Source organism: Mustela erminea, chromosome 15 (genome assembly GCF_009829155.1).
Source record: "Mustela erminea isolate mMusErm1 chromosome 15, mMusErm1.Pri, whole genome shotgun sequence".
NCBI classification, from domain to species: domain Eukaryota; kingdom Metazoa; phylum Chordata; class Mammalia; order Carnivora; family Mustelidae; genus Mustela; species Mustela erminea.
In genome coordinates this window covers 60,374,701-60,393,640 of record NC_045628.1, presented here as the reverse complement: position 1 = coordinate 60,393,640, position 18,940 = coordinate 60,374,701, and the positions used below count along the sequence as shown (strand labels likewise).

Below are 18,940 nucleotides of genomic sequence, written 5' to 3'. Positions count from 1 at the left end.
TTTTAAAGATTTTACTTTTGAGTAATCTTCACATCCAATTGGCCTTGAACTCACAACCCTGAGGATCCAAAGTCACATGTTCCACTGATTAAGCTAGTCAGGCACCCCTCTAAGCTACTTCTTTATGTTACTTATCTCTGAGTACTCCCATGTGTTATATGTGATACACATGCTAATAAGTTTCTGCTTATTTTTCACTTGTCAGTCTGTCAGTCTAATTTACAAGGCCCCAGCTGGATAACTAAAATGGGTAGAAGAGGAGATTTTCCTCCCCTTTGGTGATAAAATAATTAAAATACATAAATGCCCTGATAGACCTTTTCTGTCAAATAGCTGCCCTGCTCCCCAGCCCCAATCTTTATCTTTTAAAACCAGGTGAGGAGTTGGGTATACAGAGGCAAAAATACTCTAAAGGAGAAGAGGCAATGGCTCAGTTATATCAGCAGTATCTTCCCCAGTGGGGGATATTATGAAAAGGGATATTATGAAAAGCAAAAGTAGGAAAATCCAGGTTTGTCAAACTGTAACATAAACCACTACAAGACTGGTAACACTGAAAGACAGGCACTCAGAATAGCAATATTTTCACTTTTCACTGAGCATCCCTACAGCACTGTTGGCTGTGGAGTACTACAGAATGATGTATCTTAATTTTAAAGGAGCCCCTAAAAGAGTGAGGAAATGGCTGCTTTGTACAATGCTTCCAAAGCCACAGATAACACCGAGAACTATGCAGACTCAGAGTTGTCTACTCCACTTCTTCCTGCCATGCCTCAGAATCACTGTTGGCAAAAACAGATCAAGGGCTGGCAAACTTCTGCAAGGGGCCAAATAGTATTTTAGGCTTTGTGGGCCATCCAGTCTCTGTTGTGACTATTCAGTTCTGCTGATGTAATGTGAAAGTCATCAGAGATAATATGTAAATTAATGAAAGTGGCTATGCTCCAATAAAACTTTGTTTATGGACACGAAAACACAATTTCATATAATTCTTGTCACAAAACATTATTCATCTTATTTTTTTTAAAGTTATTTAAAAATGTAAAAATTATCTTAGCTCACAGGCCATACATAAACAGATGGTAGGCCAGATTTGGTCCACAAATTATAGTGTGCCACCCTCTGATCCACCCAAGTAATAACTTTTATGACGAATGCAGCTTGTTTGTTCTAAGTTCAAGAAAATAAGCCACAGGTATTGAGCAAGACAGACAAAAAGGCACAAGAGGCAGGCTATCACAGAGTGAAACAAAGCCTACTTTTCATTTCCTCGGCTTTGGAGTTCAGAGGTACTTGGGTTGGTTTAAATCCATCATTATCTTCTGAGATGACAGACTCTGAGGAAGCAAATCCCTTAAAAGAGAACAGGTATGATGTCTTTACTTTTAGATCAGGATAAACAATTTAATGTAGCAGTTAGACCTCTTTTCGTCAAGTGTCAGTCTTCATAAGCTGTAGCTACCATATTAGTTTTGGAAGACTCAACACTGATATAAGAAATCTCTGGAGTGATGGAGCCCTTTTGGCTGTGTTCTACTTCTGGGCACTCCAGTAAGCCACAAATTACAGACTTTATTTATCAAAACTGTGAAGACAGTCTTTAGGCATTAAAATTTAAAATAAACTTCAAAGACATCTGTCTGTATCCCTCAATTCTGATACCAGATTATAAATTCGGCTTCAACTATAAGATATACAAAGATAAAAGCACACTTTGGCCAGTTTTTACTTCAAGGAGGTCAAAGGAGTTGCCAGTGTTTACAAGTTGTAGATACAGCAATCACTTTATATGTTAATGATAACTTTTAAAAAGGTCATAAGTTTAATACCACACTTGGCACTCAACTATGTGTTTAGTAAGTGTTGACCATTATTATTATTATTATTCAATTTACTTAAATAGTCAACATTTATTGAGCACTTGGGTGTCAAACACTATGCTACACCAAATTTCTGAAGCTTCTCTCATTTAATCCTCTTAACTCTGAGACAGATAATATTCTCCGCATTTTACAGATAAAGAAATGTAGACATGGACATGTGACCCAGGTAGAAAGCAGCAGAGCTGGAGTTCTATGTGGTCTAATGGACTAACCTTTTCATAATTATGTGATCTTGAAGAGGTACTTACTGTATGTACATCGCTGGCAGAGGGCAAATATTGGCACATCACGTAGGGCAGAATTTTTATTTTTTATCAACAAGCCCTACTGTGAACTACCTTTATGTCTTCCTTTGTTCTTTTTCCTGTATCTTTCACTGCTTCCAAGTTATAGTCTCTGGCTAATTTTTCTCAGTAGAGACTGAAAACTATACCTTCAGAAGTGAAGGAGCAGGAGGCTGGCTGAGGACAAAGCAAAGGCTGGCGCCTTGCACCCCCACTTCACCCACTCCCCTCCATATGTGTGGCGTTCCTCAGGCACCCCTGACTGCCATAAAATGATAAATGGTTAACTTGCTGAGATCACAATCCTGCAAGACAGGAGTCTCCCTTGGTTTGCAAATGTCCTTGAGATTTACAAACAAAAAAGTTACCTTATCAATAGCCCAATTTCCAGGGACACAGGACTCAGTTCCTCAAGCCCTAATGTCACCCTCCCCTCCATAAAAAACCGAAGGAGGTGGAGGTAGAAGGAAAAGTAAATAAAGTTAAATTTCTTCTAAACCTAAATCTCATTAACAAGGATGCTTGATAGCAGGAATGTAACATTCCACCAGGAGACTCCCAATTGTCTTTACTTGATAGTAACCAGGCCTTCAATATCCTGATAGTGCTTTTTTCGCATGCGTGGGCTAACCGGCCAGTTCTGCTTCTGTAAGATTGCTTTGTCTGCTTTCGTACGCGGGTCCCCTGACCCAATCCACTGACGCCAAGTATGCCTGTTCAAACTATCAATCAATCAGCTCAGCCCCACCCAAAACTTGTTTGTATCTGTCTATAAAAATCCTGCACCGACCCAGCTCCGGACCTCCCGGCGTTATGGGCAACAAGCGGCGCAGAGGTCCAGGTTCGAACCTGCAATAAACGACCCTTGCTGATTGGCTTTGACTCACGTCTCTGGTGGTCTTTTAAGGTGGGGGTAATACTCTATTGGCATTTCAGAAGTTATGTAGAATGGTGTGTTCTGGATGATTCTTTCATTAGACTTTCTCTTATGCCTCTCAACTTTATCTTCTTAACCTAAATTACTCCATCTTTTTCTTATTATGTATCACTACCAACTCTGGAACATTCTAGCTTTTCTATAAATTCTCAGAACTAGACAGCTCTCAGTCTCAGTGGAACACATTGTCAGATCATGATCAACAGTCTCCTTATGTATCTAAGTTGGGAACAGGCCAATGACCCTGGAGGACACTAAGTAAATAAAACATGATCCTAATACTTCAACAGTATGTCCCTTCCAAAGTAATAAAAGAATTCCCACATATTACTAAATTATACAAACAACTGGAATTAAATAAAAGACAAAGTTGAAATCACAGTTAATGTTCTCATAAGGGGCCCATCTACATTTTGCAGTTTTTACCATCCTTTTCCCATTGCGTTGAATAATGACTGTCTTCACTTTAGGACTTCTAATGACTGAATGATATTGAATTCTTGAAATATTGTTACATTTCATTTCTCTGAAAAGGAAAAAAAGTTATTCTATATATCACTAAAAATTCTCTTTACTGGACCTTGAAATATAGGTATCACTGTTACATAAGTATCCATTTAGAAATTAATCTAGTAACACCTATGCTTATCTCCCACTAAAGAAGGAAATATATTTTAGAGCCAATCATTTTGAAGTATTTTTAAAAATGAATCTGTGAAAAGGATTGTGAATAAGATGACAGAAAATAAAAAGGACAGCAAAAGTTGTGACATCCATAAAGACTCTGATTAAAGGGATAAGTCTTTTAAAAGTAAGACACAAATAGGACACTGAGGAGATAAATATGTTGGCTAGTTTTTAAAATATAAGCATTCTAGATTTCTCAGAGTTAAACTTAACAACTGTGAAGCAAGTTGATATATAGGAGATACATAGGAGTAGTGGGGGCAGGGGAAGTCAGAAACAAAAGGAACCATTCTTGTTCAATAATACAGATCAATCTTGACTGGGTTCATAGTATCTTACTTACATAACAGGCTCTTTTAAATTATTACTGAACGTAGGCAGATACTCCTCAGTCTCAGCACTTTTGTGTGTTTCCAGTTCTAATGGGATAACTTCAACCTCACAATCTGCAGCTTCTATTTTCCTCTTTTTTGAAAACATATTTTTCATAATATTCTCTTCTTTTCCATTTTCACCAATAGCATTAGGTTTCTCAGTGTTAGATCTGCTTAGTAATCTTCCTAAAAGAAAAAAAGTAAGAGTTTATTAAGAAAAAAAATAATAAAATTGCTAAACAATAAAAGAACATCTCCATTCTGCTCCATTACTAAAGATCTCTGTGAAATGTACCATATTTCTATAATGAAAATAAATACATTAACTCACCCTAGGAAACTCTTGTAAGAAACAATAAATAAAAGACCACTAAGTGACTTCCTATCTTCCAGTATACAAAAGAACACTGGCCATATAAAAAAAAGGCATTTGGGGTGCCTGGGTGGCTCAGTGGGTTAAAGCCTCTGCCTTCCGCTCAGGTCAAGATCCCAGAGTCCTGGGATCGAGCCCCACATCGGACTCTCTGCTCGGCAGGGAGCCTGCTTCCACCTTTCTCTCTGCCTACCTCTGCCTACTTGTGATCTCTCCGTCTCTCTGTCAAATAAATAAATAAAATATTAAAATAAATAAATAAATAAGAAATTGAAAAAAGGCATTTGTCTGTTCTGATATAAAATGAAGGGCAGCCCATAGGGAGCTCCACTCTTAACATAGCAGCTTTTGTGTCTAGTTAAAATATCTAGTTGAGGGGCGCCTGGGTGGCTCAGTGGGTTAAAGCCTCTGCCTTTGGCTCAGGTCATGATCCCAGGGTCCTGGGATTGAGCCCTGCATCGGGCTCTTTATTCAGCAGGAAGCCTGCTCTCCTCCTCTCTGCCTGCCTCTCTGCCTACTTATGATCTCTGTCAAATAAATAAATAAAATCTTAAAAAAAAAAAAAAGTCTAGTTAAAATGCTTTATCAGTTAAAACTTGTATTTTTTTAAGGCTCCTGGATGGCTCAGTCAATTAAATATCTGCCTTCAGCTCAGGTCCTGATTCCGGGGTCCTGGCATCAAGCCCCATGTTGGGCTCCCTGCTCAGTAAGGAGTCTGCTTCTCCCTCTTCCTCTGCCGCTTTCCATTCCCCCACCATCCCCACTCCTGCTTTCTCTCAAATAAAATCTTTTTAAAAAACCTGTATTTTTTAATAAAGTGACCTATGTAAATGTAAGGCAATTGTGCCTATTGCTCTCATATTAAGTTCTAGTGTAATATTAAAACTTAAAGTTTATGCATTTTCTTTTAAGGGACTCAAAACTATAGTTACCAAGTCAAAATCAGCAGCTAAATTAGAGAGGTACCTTAAGTACATTTTCTAGTAATGAGGACAAAACTAATGATACTTCCTGGACACCATGTGGCTCCTTATAAGGCAGCTGACTCTCATCAAAGAGTGATTTTTAGAAATATGAGAGATTAATGTGTAGGCAAATTGTGTAGTATGTGGATCCAAATGTGGCTGTTATGAATTATACTAATTCTTGCTTTCACTGAAATGAATCTGGAATTTCAGATGAGGATGGTTGTGGTTGCTCTGGTCTCTGCTGCCTTCCTGCCAAGACTTGGTCCAGCATAATTCCTTCAGACTGGTTCCAGAGCCATGTATCCTCAACCTTTCTCATTTCATGGTACACACAGGGAGTGAGGCTTTTTTGCCTGATACTCCAGGGTAAATGGCTGAGACTACTGCAACTGATGTTTCTGGCCGAGGGGTTGTGACCAGAAAAAATCAGTAATGGCACAACCATAAAACACTGGTTGGGAAGCTTTGCTTAGAGATGGGCAACTTGAGTCCCTGAAATGGAGGGAGCCGCTTAAAGTCACTGCCTGAATCATCTTGTGCAGGTATTTATTACAGACTTAAGTTGTTAAATTCTAACAGTTCAAATTATTGAACAAGATCATCTTTGGTTGATAATCTTTACGTTAGGAAGTCAGTCATTTAGCTTTCTTATTCAAAAAGTCTTAACTTATCCCAAAGCATCTATAGCGATGGAGAGAAAAAAAATGCCTCACATAATAACCCAAGTTTTATCTCTGAGCATTTTGTTTTTTCTGGAATACCCAGTGTCTCCTCATCTGCGAGTGCTCGATTTCCCAGTCACCTGCCCTCCTCTGATGCTCCTCCTCTATATTGTTGCTCCTGTCCTTGCTATAAGATTTAGTAAAATGGAGATTCAGAAATGCAGATCTTACTATAGTAATTTGAATAATTAACCTTTGCTTTACCTGAATAAATGCAAACAAATGTCCCTCTGTCAATGTCATCTAGGCAGCGTACTCCCCATCCCTTCTTCTCAGTTTTGAACACCTGTAGCCTCACTTGAGGTCCATGCTGGACAACTCGGTTTTGACACATTCGCCGATTACACTTGCATAACAGGCTGCATTCATAAATGCTGTCAATAAAATATGCAAGAAAAAAATCAATCAGATATCCTAAATTAAAAGCAAAAGCAGTTTATACTGCTACCTCACTAATACTTAGGACAGGAGGCAGACTAAGTGTGAAGCCTCCCCAAGCTACGCTGCCTGGATTCTCATCATAGCTTTGGATGAGTTATCAATTTCCCATTTTCTAAAATCGGGATATATAATAGTACCTATGTTGTAGGGTTGTTTCACGATTAAATGAGTCAGTATTTACAAGGTGCTTACGGCAATGCCTGGCACATAATAAATGTTAGCTTTTTTAAAATGTCTAGTAATGTCTGGGAAAGGAATATCTAAAAAGAAAGCTTTTCCATTTCTCTGTATTTTTTAATAACAACAATTTTGAAAGTTTGAAAATTCCCAATTCTTAGATTAGCTTTGCAAATTCTATTTCTCAGTGGGGAAAGAGCTGCCCAAAGTAGTCTAACCCTAGAGGGTAAGAGCTAGACTCAAAGCAGATGGGTGTTTAAGTACACTATGCATGCTGTGTGTGCTCTCTGACTTCCATTTCTTTCTTTCTTTTTCTTTTCTGACTTGTATTTCCAAGAACAATATATAAATTTGGTTTTTTATTCCTTAATATATATTTTTGGTATAAAAAATTAATATTTAATGATATCTGTAAGACTACAGACCACAACAATAAAGTACCCACCTTCAAAAATACAAACACCCTGCAATAAATCCTCAAGGTATCTTACCCAGTAGGTATTTGTCTCTGTAGTCTTTTATATTTATATCCAGTGGTTATTTTATTACTTGACAAGGGGCAAGTCCTGGCATTCCTTGCGGTCAGTTGAAGACATGCACATTTTGTTCTAAAAGGAAAGCAATGGATCAAGAAGTTAGAATAAAAAAGCACCAACTTAAGTAAAGAGAGTCTTGATAAAAATGTAAATAATATAGTAAAGAATGTAATTGTATTTAGAATAGTCACTTAGCTCATGGACAGTTGGACTTCTTCCCTAAAGAAGAGATCTCTTTAAAGGACAAAAACTGGGGCGCCTGGTTGGTGTAAGTGTCTGCCTTCGGCTCAGGTCATGATCCCAGGGTCCTGGGATCAAGTCTGCTTCTCCCTCTGACCCTCTTCCTTCTCATGCTCTCTCTTTCTCTCTCTCAAATAAATAAAATCTTAAGAAAAAAAAAAAAAGATGGCAATGTAGGAAGACCCTGAACTCACCCCCTCCGTGAACATACTATATCTACCTAATTATAGAGCAATGCCTCCTGAAGAACTAAGGGCTGACTGAAAAGCTTCTGCACACACACACACAAAAGACAGACCACAGAGAGAGAGAGAGAGACAGAGACACAGTAACGAAGGGAACCCCCACCACCTCTGACACTTTGAACTGCAATGAGGAGCGACTGTTGAGCAGATCTGTCTGCCCTGGAGCACAGAAAAAAAGCTGTGGCTTAAAATGACAACTAAAATATAAAGGAACTAGCCCTAGACCCCTGCCATTTGGCAGGGGAGCAGCTGCTGGAATCCTGTCTGGGTTATGAGGCTGGCAAGCGCCACAGTTTACGTTTCCTCTCCACCTTGATAGCACAGATCAGAGTACGGTCTGGATGTCTTAGTCCGCCTGCGACCTCAGCAAGGGCACAGAAAAAAGCCTGTTTAAAAGAGCTACTAGAATACAAAGGACTCAACCCTAGAACTATGCAAAATGGGAGGAGAGCTGCTGAAACTCACTCCAAGTCAGAGGGGCTGGTGAACACCACGGTTGATATTCCCCCTCTCCCTTGATACTGCAGACAGGGAAAAGGTCCAGGTACCCTCGTGGGTCTATCACTGCAGTGAACTCTGGGCCCCTAACCCATACCAGCCCTAGCCATCCCATCAAAGCAGCCCCAGTACAGCACACAAAGCACACACTCAATACAGCTCCAGCCATCTCTCAAGGTGTGTCAAGATGACACAGGTGCAAAGTATCCTAGAACAGCCCAGGCTCATAACACCTTGACTCCAGATGATGTCTGCGCATCCCTGGTGCATAGTATCCTAGAACATCCTGACTCATGCCCTGCCTCAGCCATTGCCACCCTACCAGAGCTCTCCTGAATAAAGAACTATGGGGACCCCTGGCCTCATATCCACTTAACTTTCAGCTGTACTCACAGGGTGCCCCCTCTGTAAAGAGCCCTGGGACCATTACAGCCCATACCCACTTCAGCTTCAGCTATCTGGCCAATGTGCTACATGCACTGAGAGCCCGAGGACAGCTCATCCCGCACCAACTTCAGCTTCAGACATCCCACTAAAACAGCCCCAGCACAGGGTCCCCTGCAGCCTCTAGCCCACAATAGCCAGCCACAGCTCCTATGAGCCAGCCAGTCACCAGGTACATAGTCTCCATAGACATAACCATGCAAAGATCATTTCTTCTAGTTTAGGAGAAGCAAACATGCTGCCTAATTCATAGAAATAAAGACAGAAAGTCAAGCAAAATGAGGAAACAGGAACATGCTCCAAACAAAGAACTACACAAAACCTCAGAAAGTAAACTAAATGAAATGGATATGAGCAATATCCTGACAGAGTTCAAAGTAACGATCATGAAGATGTTTACCAGATTGCAGAGAAGACTGGGTGAACTCAGTGAAAACTTCATCCAAGAGATAGAAAATATGAAAAAGAATCAGTCAGAGTTGAAGAATATAACTGAATTGAAAACTACACTAGAGGGAATCAATAGATTAGGGGATGCAGAAGAACATATTAGCAATCTGGAGGACAGGGTAATGGAAACTACCCAAGCTGATTAATGACAAGATAACAGAATTTTTAAAAAGGAGGATAGGTTAAGGGGCCTTTTGGACAGTATCAAGTGAACAAACATCTGAATTATAAACGTCCTGCAATCAGAAGAGAGAAAGAGGTAGAAAACTTATTTGAAGAAGTAACAACTGAATATTTCCCTAATCTAGAGAAGGAACAGACATCCGGGTTGAGAAAGTACAGAAAGTTCCAAACAAGATGAATCTGTAGAGATACACACCATGACATATAATAATTAAAATGTCAAAGATTAAAGATAGAATTTTAAAAAGCAACAAGAGAGAAGCAATTAATAACATACAAAGGTGGGCGCCTGGGTGGCTCAGTGGGTTAAGCCGCTGCCTTCGGCTCAGGTCATGATCTCAGGGTCTGGGATCGAGTCCCACATCGGGCTCTCTGCTTGGCGGGGAGTCTGCTTCCTCCTCTCTCTCTCTCTGCCTGCCTCTCTGCCTACTTGTGATCTCTCTGTGTCAAATAAATAAATTAAAAAAAAAAAATAACATACAAAGGAAACCTAATAACACAATCAGCTGGTTTTTAGCAAAAACTTAAGAATAAAAAAAGTGTTTAAAGAATAAAATCCACAAACAAGAATACTCTATCTGGCAAGATTATCATTCAGAACTGAGGGAGAGAGAAAGATTTTTCCAGACAAACAAGTTAAAGGGTTTATCACTATCAAACTGACCTTTCAAGAAATGTTAAAGTGACTTCTTGAAGTGGAAAAGAAAAGGTCATTAGAGGAAAATTATGAAAGGGGACTCACAAAATTAAAAGATATAAAATATGACAACATAGATATAAAATGAGGGAGAGGGAAGTTAAAATGAAGCTCATTTATAGTGTGTTCAAACTTGAGACCATGAGCTTAATATAGACTGTTACACACTTAGGATGTTATATGTCACGATTTTATTTATTTTAGAGGGAGTGAGACAATTTGCACATGAGCTAATGAGTGTGGGGGGAGAGGCAAAGGAACTGGGAAAAATAGATTCCCCATTGAGTAGGGAGACTGACGCGGGCTCATTCCCAGGACCCTGAGAACAGGACCTGAGCTGAAGGCAGTTGCTTAACTGACTAAGCCACCCAGGTACCCCTAAGGAAGTTATATATAAACCTCGTGGTAACCACAAACCAAAAACCTAGAACAGAGACAAGAAAGAGAAAGAGAAAGAAAGCCAAGCCTAACTCTAAAGAAAGTAATCAACCGTAAGGAAAGAGAATAAGAGAAGAAAAAAGGAATGGAAAAGAACTACAAAAACAATTAACAAAATGGCAATAAGTACATGCCTATTAATAATTATGTTAAATACAAATAGACTAAATGCTTCAATCAAAAGGTAAGACAGGGGCCTAGGTGGCCTAGTCAGTTAAGGATCGATTCTTGATTTTGGCTCAGTTCATGATGGTCTCAGGATTGTAAGACCGAGCCCAATGTAAGGCTCTTTGCTGGGTATGGAGCCTGCTTAAGATACTCTCTCTCCTTCTGCTTCTGCCTCTGCCCCTCCCCTCCCTCTCTAAAAAACAAAAACAAAAACAAAACAAAACCACAAAAACAGAGAAAAATCAAAAAAACCAAGACCCATCTATATGCAGCCTACAAGAGACTTACTACAGACCTAAAGATACATACAGACTGAAAGTGAAGAGATGGAAAAAGATATTCCAAGCAAATGGAAGTGAAAAACAAACAAACAAACCTGCAGTAGCAATACTTGTATCAGACAGAATAGACTTCAAAACAAAGACTGTATTAAGAGACAAAGAAGTGCATTATATAATGACAAACGGATGAATCTAACAACAGGATATAGCACTGTTCAGTATCTAAGCACCCAACACTGGAGCAACTAAATGTATAAAGCAAATTTTAACAGACACCAGGGGAGAAACTAACAGTAATACAATAATAGTAGAGGACTTTAACATTTTCTTTACACTAATGGATAGGTCATCCAGGCAGAAAATCAGTAATGAAACAGTGTCTTTGAACAGCAGACTGGATGGACTTGAAATATACATACAGAACACTCCAGCCAAAAACAAGAGAATACACATTGTTTTGAAGAGCACATGGAACATTCCACATGACAGGTCATATATCCCAACAAATGAGTCTCAATAAACTTAAGACTGAAATCATATCAAGCATCTTTTCTGACAAAATGGAATGAAATCAGAAATCAATTAAAAGAAAAAAAGTGGAAAAATCATAAACATGTGGAGGTTAAACAACATGCTACTAGACAACAACCAATGGGCCAATGAAAAAATCAAAGAGAAAATTAAAAAATACCTCTAAGCAAATGAAACACAAATGGTCTAAAATCTTTGGCATGCAGCAAAAGCAGATTTAAGAGGGAAATGCTGCCTTCGGCTCAGGTCATGATCCCAGCGTCCTGGGATCGAGTCCCACATCGGGCTCCTTGCTCAGCAGGGAGCCTGCTTCTCCCTCTGCCTCTGCCTGCCATTCTGTCTGCCTGTGCTCGCTCTCTCCCCCTCTCTCTCTCTGATAAATAAATAAAATCTTAAAAAAAAAAGAAAAATCTCAAGCAATCTAAACTTACACCTAAAGGAAGTAGAAAAAGAACAAGACTCAAAATTAGTAGAGGAAAGGAAATAAAAAAGATCAGAGCAGAAATAAATGTAATAGAGAACAAGGAAAAAAATAGAAAATATTAATGAAACCAAGAGCCCGGTTTTTGATAAGAAAAAAAAAATTAATAAACCTTTAGTCAGATTCATCAAAAAAAGGGAGAGAGGATTCAAATAAATAAAATGAAAGAAATGAAAGCGGTTAATAACTGACACCATAGAAATACAAAGGATTATAAGAGATGAGATTACTATGAAAAATTACAAGCCAACAAATTAGACAATGTAGAAGAAATCGATAAATTCACAAAAATAATTTTCCATAAGTATCAAGAAAAAATAGAAAAAATGATTACTAGTAACAAAACTGAATTGTCAATCAAAAACTCCATTTAAAGAAGAGTTAATATTAAACATTTAAAGAAGAGTTAACACCTATTCTCAAACTATTCCAAAAAATAGAAGAGGAAGGAAAACATCCAAATACATTCTACGAGGCCAGCATTATCTAGGTATCAAAACCAGATAAGGATATTAGGAAAAAAGAAAACAAAAGAGCAATGTAGCTAATGAACATATATGCAAAAATCCTCAACAAAAGATTAGCAAACCAAATTCAACAATATACTACAAAGATCATTCACCATGGTCAAGTGGGATTTATTCCTGGATGCAAAGATGGCTCAATATATGCAATTAATCAGCATGATACTCTATATTAACAAAAGGAAGGATAAAAATCATTGGATCATCTCAATAGATTCACAAAAGGCATTTGACAAAATTCAACATCATTCGTGATTGAAAAAACAAAAAAAACCCCACTCTCAACACAGTGGGATTAGAGGGGTCATGCTTCAATATAATAAAGGCCATGAGTGAATAACTGACAAACCCACAGCTAACATCATACTCAATGGTGTAAAACTGAGAGTTTTTCCTCTAAGATCAGGCACAAGACAAGGATGTCCATTCTCACCACTTTTATGCAACATAATACTGGAAGTCCTACCCACAGCAATCAGACAAGAAAAAGAAAGAAGAGGCATTCAAATTGGTAAGAAAGAAGTAGAATTGTCGTTATTTGCAGATGACATGATACTATATACAGAAAACCCTAAAGATTCCACCAAAAAACTACTAGAATTAATAAATGAATTTAGTAAGGTTACAGGATACAAAATCCATTGCATTTTTCTACATGAAGCAATAGGAAGGGAAAATAAGAAAGCAATCTCATTTACAATTGCACCAAGATAGTAAAATACCTAAGAACAAACTAAACCAAGATGAAAGACCTGTACCCTGAAAATTACTGATTAAATTGAAGAAGACACAAATAAATGGAAAGATATTCCATGCTCATGGCTTGGAAGAACAAATATTGTTAAAATGTCTATATTACCCAAAGCAATCTACAGATTTAATACAATTCATATTAAAAATCACCAACAGCATTCTTCACAGAGCAAATAATCCTAAAATTTGTATGGAATCACACACACACACACACACAAAATAGCCAAACAAGCTTGAAAAAGATCACAATTCTGGATTTCAAGTTATACTACAAAGCTATAGGAATCAAAACAGAATGGTACTGGCACAAAAACAGACACACAGATCAACAGAATAGGATAAAAAGTCCAGTAACAAACCCATGATTATATGGTCAACCAACATTTTGAAAAAAGAGGCAAGAATATGCAATGGAAAAAAAGTCTCTTCAACAAATGGTGCCAGGAAAACATGACAGCTACATGCAAAAGAATGAAATTGGACCACTTTCTCACACCATATATAAAAAATAAACTTAAAATGGATTAAGGACCTAAACGTGGGACCTGAAACCAAAAAACTCCTAAAAGAGAGTTTTAGCACAGGCAGCAATTTCTCTGACATTGGCTGAAGTGGTATTTTTCTAGATATGTCTCCTGAGGCAAGGGAAATAAAAGCAAAAAATAAACTTTTGGGACTACACCATAATAAAAAGCTTCTATACAGCAAAGGAAACCATCAACAAAACTAAAAGACAACCTACTAAAGGAGAGAAGATATTTGCAAATGACATATGTAGTAAAGGGTTACTATCCAAAATATATTAAAAATTTATACAACACCTAAAAAGCAAATAATCCAACGGGCAGAAGACATGAACAGACATTTTTCCAAAGAAGACACCCAGATGGCCAACAAACACATGAAATGATGCTCAACATCACTCATCATCAGGGAAATGCAGATCAAGACTACAATGAGATATCACCTCACACCTATCAGGATATTTAGTACCCCAAAGAAATAACAAGTGTTGGTAAAGATGTGGAGAAAAACACTATATATACACTGTATATATCATCTCTAAAAAATAAAACATTACAGATAAAACTAAACTCTCAAGAGGTTTGGTGCTGCATCCTTTATACTTTTACATGCGTATGTACCTACAAACAAAATATTGTACTGTTTTTAAAAATTCACTATAGTTATTATCCTACAATTTGCCATTTTCATTCAAAATGTTTTTGAGGCTCATATGTGCTATATACAAATCTATTCAATTCCTTTTAACTTTTTGATAGCATTTGGATAAGCGATTAAGTTGCTTAATGAAGTTGCTTGGTATACAATTAAGTTGTTTCTAGTTTTCAAATATTACAAACAATACTGCAATTAATAGCTTTTTGTTATGCATATGTGTAAGCATATCTAGAGTAGGATCTCTCTGATTTCTGACTAAGGACCAACAGTAAGAAATACATTTTCTTCATGATCCTATATAGGCATACAAATATATTTCTCTATGTGTATGTATAAACTGAAACAGTGGCATGAAATTTTACCTTTGTGTATGATATATTTGGGTAGTTTCTTTTTAAAAAATATTTTATTGTTTTTACTTATTTATTTTTTAAAGATTTATTTATTTGAGAGAGAGAGAGAGAGAGCACGTGAGTATGAGTGGGAGAGGGAGTAGGAGAGGAATCTGAAGCAGACCCAGTGCCAAGCATGGGGCCCAAAGCAGGGCTCAATCCCAGAACACCAAGATCAAGACCTGAGACTGAAACCAAGAGTCAGACACACTTAACTGACTGAGCCACCCGGGCCCCCCTAAAGATTTTTTTTTAAAGATTTTGTTTAGTTATTTGACAGACTGAGAGAGAGAGAGAGAAAGAGAGAGAGTAAGTGCACGCACAAGCATGGGGAGCAGCAGAGGGAGAGGGAGAAGGAGGCTCTCCACTGAGCAGGGAGCCCAATGTTGGGCTCCAACCCAGGGCCCTGGGATCATGACCTAAGCCGAAGGCAGATGCTTAAACAACTGAATCACTCAGGTGCCCCAAGATTTTATTTTTAAGCAATTTCTACACCCAACGTGGGCTCAAATGTAACCCTGAAATCAAGATTAGCCCAATCTCCTGACTAAGCCAGCCAAGTCCCCCTTCGGTATTTTCTTTACTATTTAAATTTTAAAAATGCTAGTTACAATTGCTTTAATGATTTTACCTCCCATTAAATCTGTAGCTTGGAAAACAATGCTCTAGATATACTTAAAAGTACTATTGCTGGGAAATATGTATGCATGTCCTCAATGGCTATGTAATTGTTTGAACATCACCCTGTCAAATGACTGGTCTGGCTTGGTATAGAATTCCAGTTTTACATTTATTTGCCTTTGGCATTTTAAGCTAATCTGCCTCTGTTTTTGTCTTTATTTCTGATGAGAACTGTGTTGTTAGTCAATTTTTTTCTGACAGTGTTTGAATATATTCTTTACCATAGATACTTTTTAAATTTTCAGCTATTAGCTCTTTGAATGTTGCTCTTTTCTTCTTCTCAGATATATTCTAGGGTTTCTCATTTTATCCTTTACAGTTTTTAATCTGTAAATTGTCTTCCTCAAGTCTTCATCTTTTTTCATTCTGAAAGATCTCTTTTGTCTTGCAACTCACTAGTGCTTTCTAATTATTCTCCAGCTATATGAGCTCTACCATTGAGTCCATCTATTTAGTTTTTTTTATTTCTGTGACCACACGTTTTATTTCCCACATTTCCAATTTTTTTTTTATATATATATATACACCTTTCCCTGGCCCCCTAATAGCCTTCACTTATTTCATGGATGTTAACATTTTAATCTCTCTGAACATTTTAAACATATCTATTTTAAAGTCTCTTTTTGGGGCACCTGGGTGGTTCAGTCAGTTGAGCAACTGACTCTTAAATTCAGCTTGGGTCATGATCTCAGGGTTGTGAGATTCAGGCCCATGTTAGGCCTGCACTCACTAGAGTCTGCTTGTCCTTCCCTCTCTGCTCTCCTATGCTCTTTCTTCCTCTCTCTCTCAAATAAATGAAATCTTTAAAAAAAATAAAGTCTCTTTTAATCATATTTATTTTGGATTCTTCATGTGTGAATGCTCCCATTTGTTGGGACTCATGCTGCCTTCATGGTCCTATACATCTTTGTGTGCTACTAAAATCCTACCTTTCTATGCGGTTTACTCCTGGGTGCTCCTTTATGTTGACTCCTTTCCTCATTGCTCTGGCTGTGACTATGGGTTCCACTGCTCTAAAACCAGTTGTTGTTAATCCCATTCTAGGCTATGTGAGATAATTAGCTTACTTTCCAGTCCTGTAGAGGCCCCTGCCTGTTTCTATGCCCTGGAGAACTCAGTGCCCACTATCTGCCATGCATGGGACATGTTTAATTCCCACTCCAGTAAGAGTTAAAATCCCTAGCCACAGTGCTTGTGTCATTTCTAGATCCCAGCAGGTTTCAGCCTTTGCTTTTGTGATTTCTGTTTTAGTTTCTGACATATAGATGAAAATATGTATAATGGTGATACATGTTATATCAAGGTTAGTGTCTACAGTGTTAAAGCAAAAACCATATAGAGTTGGGGTGCCTGGGTGGTTTAAACATCTGACTCTCAATTTCGGCTCAGGTTATGATCTTAGGGTCATGAGATCGAGCCCCACATTAGGCATCCCACATTAGGGTCCACACAGGGCATGAGATTCTCTCTCTTCCTCTCTTCTTCTCTCCCTCTCAAATAAAATTTTTCTCTCAGATAAATTTTTATAAAAAATCATATAAAGTCAAGTTTCTTTAAAAAAAATCTTATAAACTGACCATTAAGTAAACATTGTGCAACAGCTTTTTCCTCCAGCACTGAGAGACTGGGCTTGGCCACACGTCAATTATATTTAGACAAAATATTAAAACAAAACAAAACAAACCCTTATTTTAAAACAGAATAAAACCTGGCACTGTGAGAGACTTGCTCTATGACAGGCCTAAAGGAACTGAGCCAAATTGAGGTAACAGATTTATATATCTTCTCTCATACTTCAATTAACTGAGATGGTGAAACTATTGTCTATATTATTTAAATTACTTCTTTTTCTCTTTCTTTTCCTTTTGCCTAGTACAGGTAGCTAAATTTGCATTAAATTAAATGTATTTAATAGAACTCCACTCCATATATGCCTACCTACATATATCTCACATACCCTTAAAATAAAATTTTCAAATTCTTACTATATTAGAACATTTTTTTTTAGTGGAATGCCTATTTTATGAGAATATGAATTATAAGCACCTCTGACTTTATAAAGAAGTAACAAGGAAATTATTTGTAAAATTAAAATAAGACATATAACAAAATGGTAAAGAGCATGGGTTCAAACACCGACTCTTGAGTTTGTTTGCCCTATAACCTTAAAATTGGCTTCTCAACTTTCTCACTTATAACACAGAAGTAATATTACCTACTTCACAGGGTTTTGTGAGGATTACGGAAAAAACTATATGTAAAGCACCTGTGTAACAAGTGTATGTGTAACACTATAAGTATCTGGCCCTGCTACATGGCATTAGCTAGACTTGTTGCTATTATGATTATGGTACTAGATTAAAGGAAATACTCATCTTTGGAAGAAATAACTTTCAAATTACTATAATATTTGGAAAAGAGTTTTCTTTTCTATTGCTAGTGATAGACTATATTTTCCATTTTAGATTCCTAGTGAACAGAGTTTAGACTGACAAACAGACAAACTGATACATAATAGGACTTCCTGACAAGTACCCCTACATTCAGAAGACTTTTTGAAATGCCATGTTTTTCTACTCACATGTCTATGCAGCCCTCAGAACAGTCACACGAATCAGTAAGCATGTTGGTAAAGCTGTTTAGGTAATATGCACGTGGCCACATAGTCCTTCTGTACTTAAACTGTGGAAGCTTTCTATTGTCAATCTCATTACAGAAGGAAATGGGTACCGATTCCACTCCATTGCTAATATCCATATCAGAAACAATTTCTTCTTGTTTTGGGTAATTCCGAGTCAACTGAACATAGGTATTGAAAGAAAAGTTATCTGTAAACAAAAAGTTACACTCTGTCTCAAGCAGGTAACGGAAAACTTCTTCGACGTTTCGTAGACTCCTTCCACAAGGGGTTTTATAACTCACATGCAGTGCTGAAGAATGAGAGTTTGTCTTTGCATGTCGTCTTTGGAAATGGCATTTGATTGGTAGCTGCAGAGGGTTTTCTCCCTTGAAGGTTAGTGGTACTTTCATTAGACAAGTTCGAGAGCAATCATGACTTCGGTAAGATAGATTCAAAGATGATTTCTTTTCTCTGATGTATGGAACCTTATTTGCCCAAGGAGGAATTTCCTTATTTTTTGTGGACCTGTTTAAAATTAATTACTCATTAGTATCTCAATTATATGTAATTCCCCATTTTTAAAAAACAATTCACACTAAGGTATAAATTAATTCCTATTTTTTTTAGATATCACTAAAACAAGCCAGACTCTGATATGAACATTTTACTTATCATGTTCTGTAACCATATAAAAGTTACACCTCAAGGGTTTTCCCCCCTCTGGACACCAAATACATGGTATCTTTTTCC

The 18,940-nt window shown here is 37.5% G+C and overlaps 1 protein-coding gene across 8 annotated transcripts in view; it reads right to left on the bottom strand.

Annotated features, from left to right (window-relative positions):
• The window catches only part of LOC116574487 (histone-lysine N-methyltransferase SETDB2-like), a 91,193-nt gene that overhangs the window by 39,422 nt on the left and 32,831 nt on the right, over nt 1–18,940 (bottom strand). For 7 of the 8 annotated variants that reach the window (XM_032315249.1, XM_032315244.1, XM_032315240.1 and 4 more), the window contains 6 exons: nt 18,152–18,715; nt 7,338–7,454; nt 6,433–6,602; nt 4,135–4,351; nt 3,531–3,630; nt 1,260–1,353 (listed from right to left, as the gene is read on the bottom strand). In XM_032315249.1, the coding sequence (XP_032171140.1) occupies nt 1,260–1,353; nt 3,531–3,630; nt 4,135–4,351; nt 6,433–6,602; nt 7,338–7,454; nt 18,152–18,715 (1,262 nt within the window). The remainder of the gene's footprint in view (nt 1–1,259; nt 1,354–3,530; nt 3,631–4,134; nt 4,352–6,432; nt 6,603–7,337; nt 7,455–18,151; nt 18,716–18,940) is intronic. The other variant, XM_032315245.1, reaches the window with a different exon arrangement.